Source organism: Dipodomys ordii, unplaced genomic scaffold (assembly GCF_000151885.1).
Source record: "Dipodomys ordii isolate 6190 unplaced genomic scaffold, Dord_2.0 Scaffold115, whole genome shotgun sequence".
In the NCBI taxonomy this organism is placed as follows: Eukaryota; Metazoa; Chordata; class Mammalia; order Rodentia; family Heteromyidae; genus Dipodomys; species Dipodomys ordii.
In genome coordinates this window covers 392,199-394,853 of record NW_012267331.1, presented here as the reverse complement: position 1 = coordinate 394,853, position 2,655 = coordinate 392,199, and the positions used below count along the sequence as shown (strand labels likewise).

The 2,655-nt window shown below is 62.6% G+C and overlaps 1 protein-coding gene across 1 annotated transcript in view; it reads right to left on the bottom strand.

Moving 5' to 3' along the window:
* Window positions 1-2,655, bottom strand: part of Tpo (thyroid peroxidase) — an 89,178-nt gene that overhangs the window by 4,272 nt on the left and 82,251 nt on the right. The window contains exons 15-16 of the mRNA XM_013028868.1: window positions 1,284-1,454; window positions 844-975 (exon numbers count right to left, since the gene is read on the bottom strand). Of these exons, the coding sequence (XP_012884322.1) occupies window positions 844-975; window positions 1,284-1,454 (303 nt within the window). The remainder of the gene's footprint in view (window positions 1-843; window positions 976-1,283; window positions 1,455-2,655) is intronic.

Here is a 2,655-nt window from a genome sequence, read left to right as displayed (position 1 = left end):
GTGTGCGGTGTGTGGTGTGTGCAGTGTGTGGTGTGTGCAGTGTGCGGTGTGTGCAGTGTGTGGTGTGTGGTGTGTGCAGTGTGCGGTGTGTGGTGTGTGCAGTGTGCGGTGTGTGGTGTGTGCAGTGTGTGGTGTGTGCAGTGTGCGGTGTGTTCTGTGCTCTGTGCTCTATGCTGTGTGTTCTGTGTTCTGTGCTCTGTGTTCTGTGCTGTGTGTTCTGTGCTCTGTGTTCTGTGCTTATGTTCTATGCTCTGTGCTGTGTGCTCTATGCTATGTGTTCTGTGTTCTGTGCTCTATGCTGTGTGCTCTGTGCTGGGTGTTCTGTGCTCTGTGCTCTATGCTGTGTGCCCTGTGCTCTGTGCCGTGTTCTGTGCTGTGTGTTCTGTGCTCTGTGTTCTGTGCTGTGTGTCTGTGCTGCACTCTCTGTGCTGTGTGTTCTGTGCTGTGTGTCTGTGCTGCACTCTCTGTGCTGTGTGTTCTGTGCTGTGCTCTGTGCTGTGTTCTCTGTGCTGTGTGTTCTGTGCTGTGTGTTCTGTGCTGTGTTCTCTGTGCTGTGTGCTCTGTGCTGTGTGGGCTGTGGGCCGGGACGGCCTCAGGGCCCCCCGGGCAGCTGCGCCGGCCTTCTTGAGCGCAGAGCCTTCCCCGCGGACAGTGCCGGTCCTGCCAGGGACGCGGACCGCGCTGCTGCTGTGCCGGCTGTCTGCCCTGTGCCCTGCGGCTTCTCCGGGCGCCGTCCCCTTGTGCGGGGCACGCGTGGGCCGGCCTGGCGTCGGCCCCCTGGCAGGAGGGCGCTAAATACCTAAAGCCACGACAGAGACCGGGCGGCGGCCGCAGAGCACGCACCCACGCAGGTCCTCCCGTCCTCCGCGAGCACGTAGGGGTCGGAGCACACGCACTGGAAGCTGCCCTCGGAGTTCCTGCACCTCGCAGAGGGGTGGCAGGGCGGGCGCGTCGGGTCTGCACACTCATCCACATCTGCACACACGGTGTGCGGGTGAGCGGCGGCCCTGCGCCGGGCGGCTGGACCCCCCCCCCCCCGGCTGAGCCGGGCGGTTGGACCCCCCCCCACACCGGCTGAGCCGGTCGGCTGGACCCCCCCACCGGCTGAGCCGGGCGGGCGGACCCCCCCACACCGGCTGAGCCGGACGGTTGGACCCCCCCCACCGGCTGAGCCGGGCGGCTGGACTGCCCCCGTACCGCCTGAGCCGGACAGCTGGACCCCCCCACACTGGCTGAGCCGGGCGGCTGGACCCCCCCCCCACACGTCCCTGTGACGCACAGACCTTTACACAGCGGCGGTGGGTCGCTGCGGCCTCGCGGGGTGCACGCAGCCTGCTCGGGCCCGTGGAGCGCGTATCCAGGGTGGCAGGAGAACACGAGCAGGCGCCGGCCCGACTCTTCACAGAACACGGCGTCCCCGTGGTCCACCGGGCCCGGGAGGCCGCACCCGTCACCTGCGCAGGGCCGAGGGGGGCCGCCAGCACGCTCAGGAGGGGCCGAACCGCGCCCCCTCCACACGCCCCGCCCCGCCCGACCCCAGGACCAGGGCTCAGGAACAGCGCTGCTCCTCGCTTCCCCAGAAGTGCTAAAAGGCGGTGTGTATCTGCATGTGTGTGCATGTATGTCACGCATGGTGTGTGTCTCTCTGTGTGTGTGCATGTATGACACGCATGGTGTGTGTCTCTGCGTGTCTGTGTGTGTGCATGTGTGCGTGTGTCACAATGGTGTGTGTCTCTGTGTGTGTCTACATGTCTCTGCATGCGTGTGCCACACATGGTGTGTCTCTGTGTGTCACATGGAGTGTGTATCTGTGTGTGTGCATGTGTGTCACACATGGTATGTGTCTGTGTGTGTGTGTGCGTGTCACACATGGTGTGTCTGCATGTGTATCAATGGCGTGTGTATCGTGTGTGTCACACATGGTGTATATCTCTGAGTATGTGTCTCTGCATGTGTGCGTGTGTGTCACACATGATGTGTGTATCTTTCTGTGTGTACGTGTGTCACAGTCTCTGCGCGTCTCTGCGTGTGTGTGCATGTGTGTCACACATGGTGTCTGTGGCACATGGAGTGTGTTTCTGCATGTGTGCGCGTGTGTCACACATGGCTTGTATATCTGTGTGTGTCACACAGTGTGTTTCTGCATGTCTGTGTGTGTGTCACACATGGTATGTATATCTGCGTGTGTGTACGTGTGTCACAGTGTGTCTCTGCATGTCTGTGTGTGTGTCTCTGTGTCACACATGGTGTATCTGTGTGTGTGTCATATGGAGTGTGTATCTGCGTGTGTGTGCATGTGTGTCACGCATGGTGTGTGTCTCTGTGTGCTCTGGCAAATGGCTGCCCGGTCCTGAACGCAGGCCTTTTCTGGCGCGGAGCTGCTGCTGCTCAGGACCACTAAGGTCAGATCGTTTGCTCCTGGTCAGCTTCGGTTATGAAGCTGAACGGTGATCCTTGCCTGCTCTGAGCAATGGAAATCTCACCCGTTGCCTCTGGCTGGGAGAGACCCGGCTTGGAGGCAGGGCCGGCCCCGGGCAGGGCCCACGGGCCCGGGAGGCTTGGAGGCAGGGCTGGCCCGGGCAGGGCCCACGGGCCCGGGAGGCTTGGAGGCAGGGCTGGCCCGGGCAAGGCGCATGGCCGGGAGGCCAGGCCGGG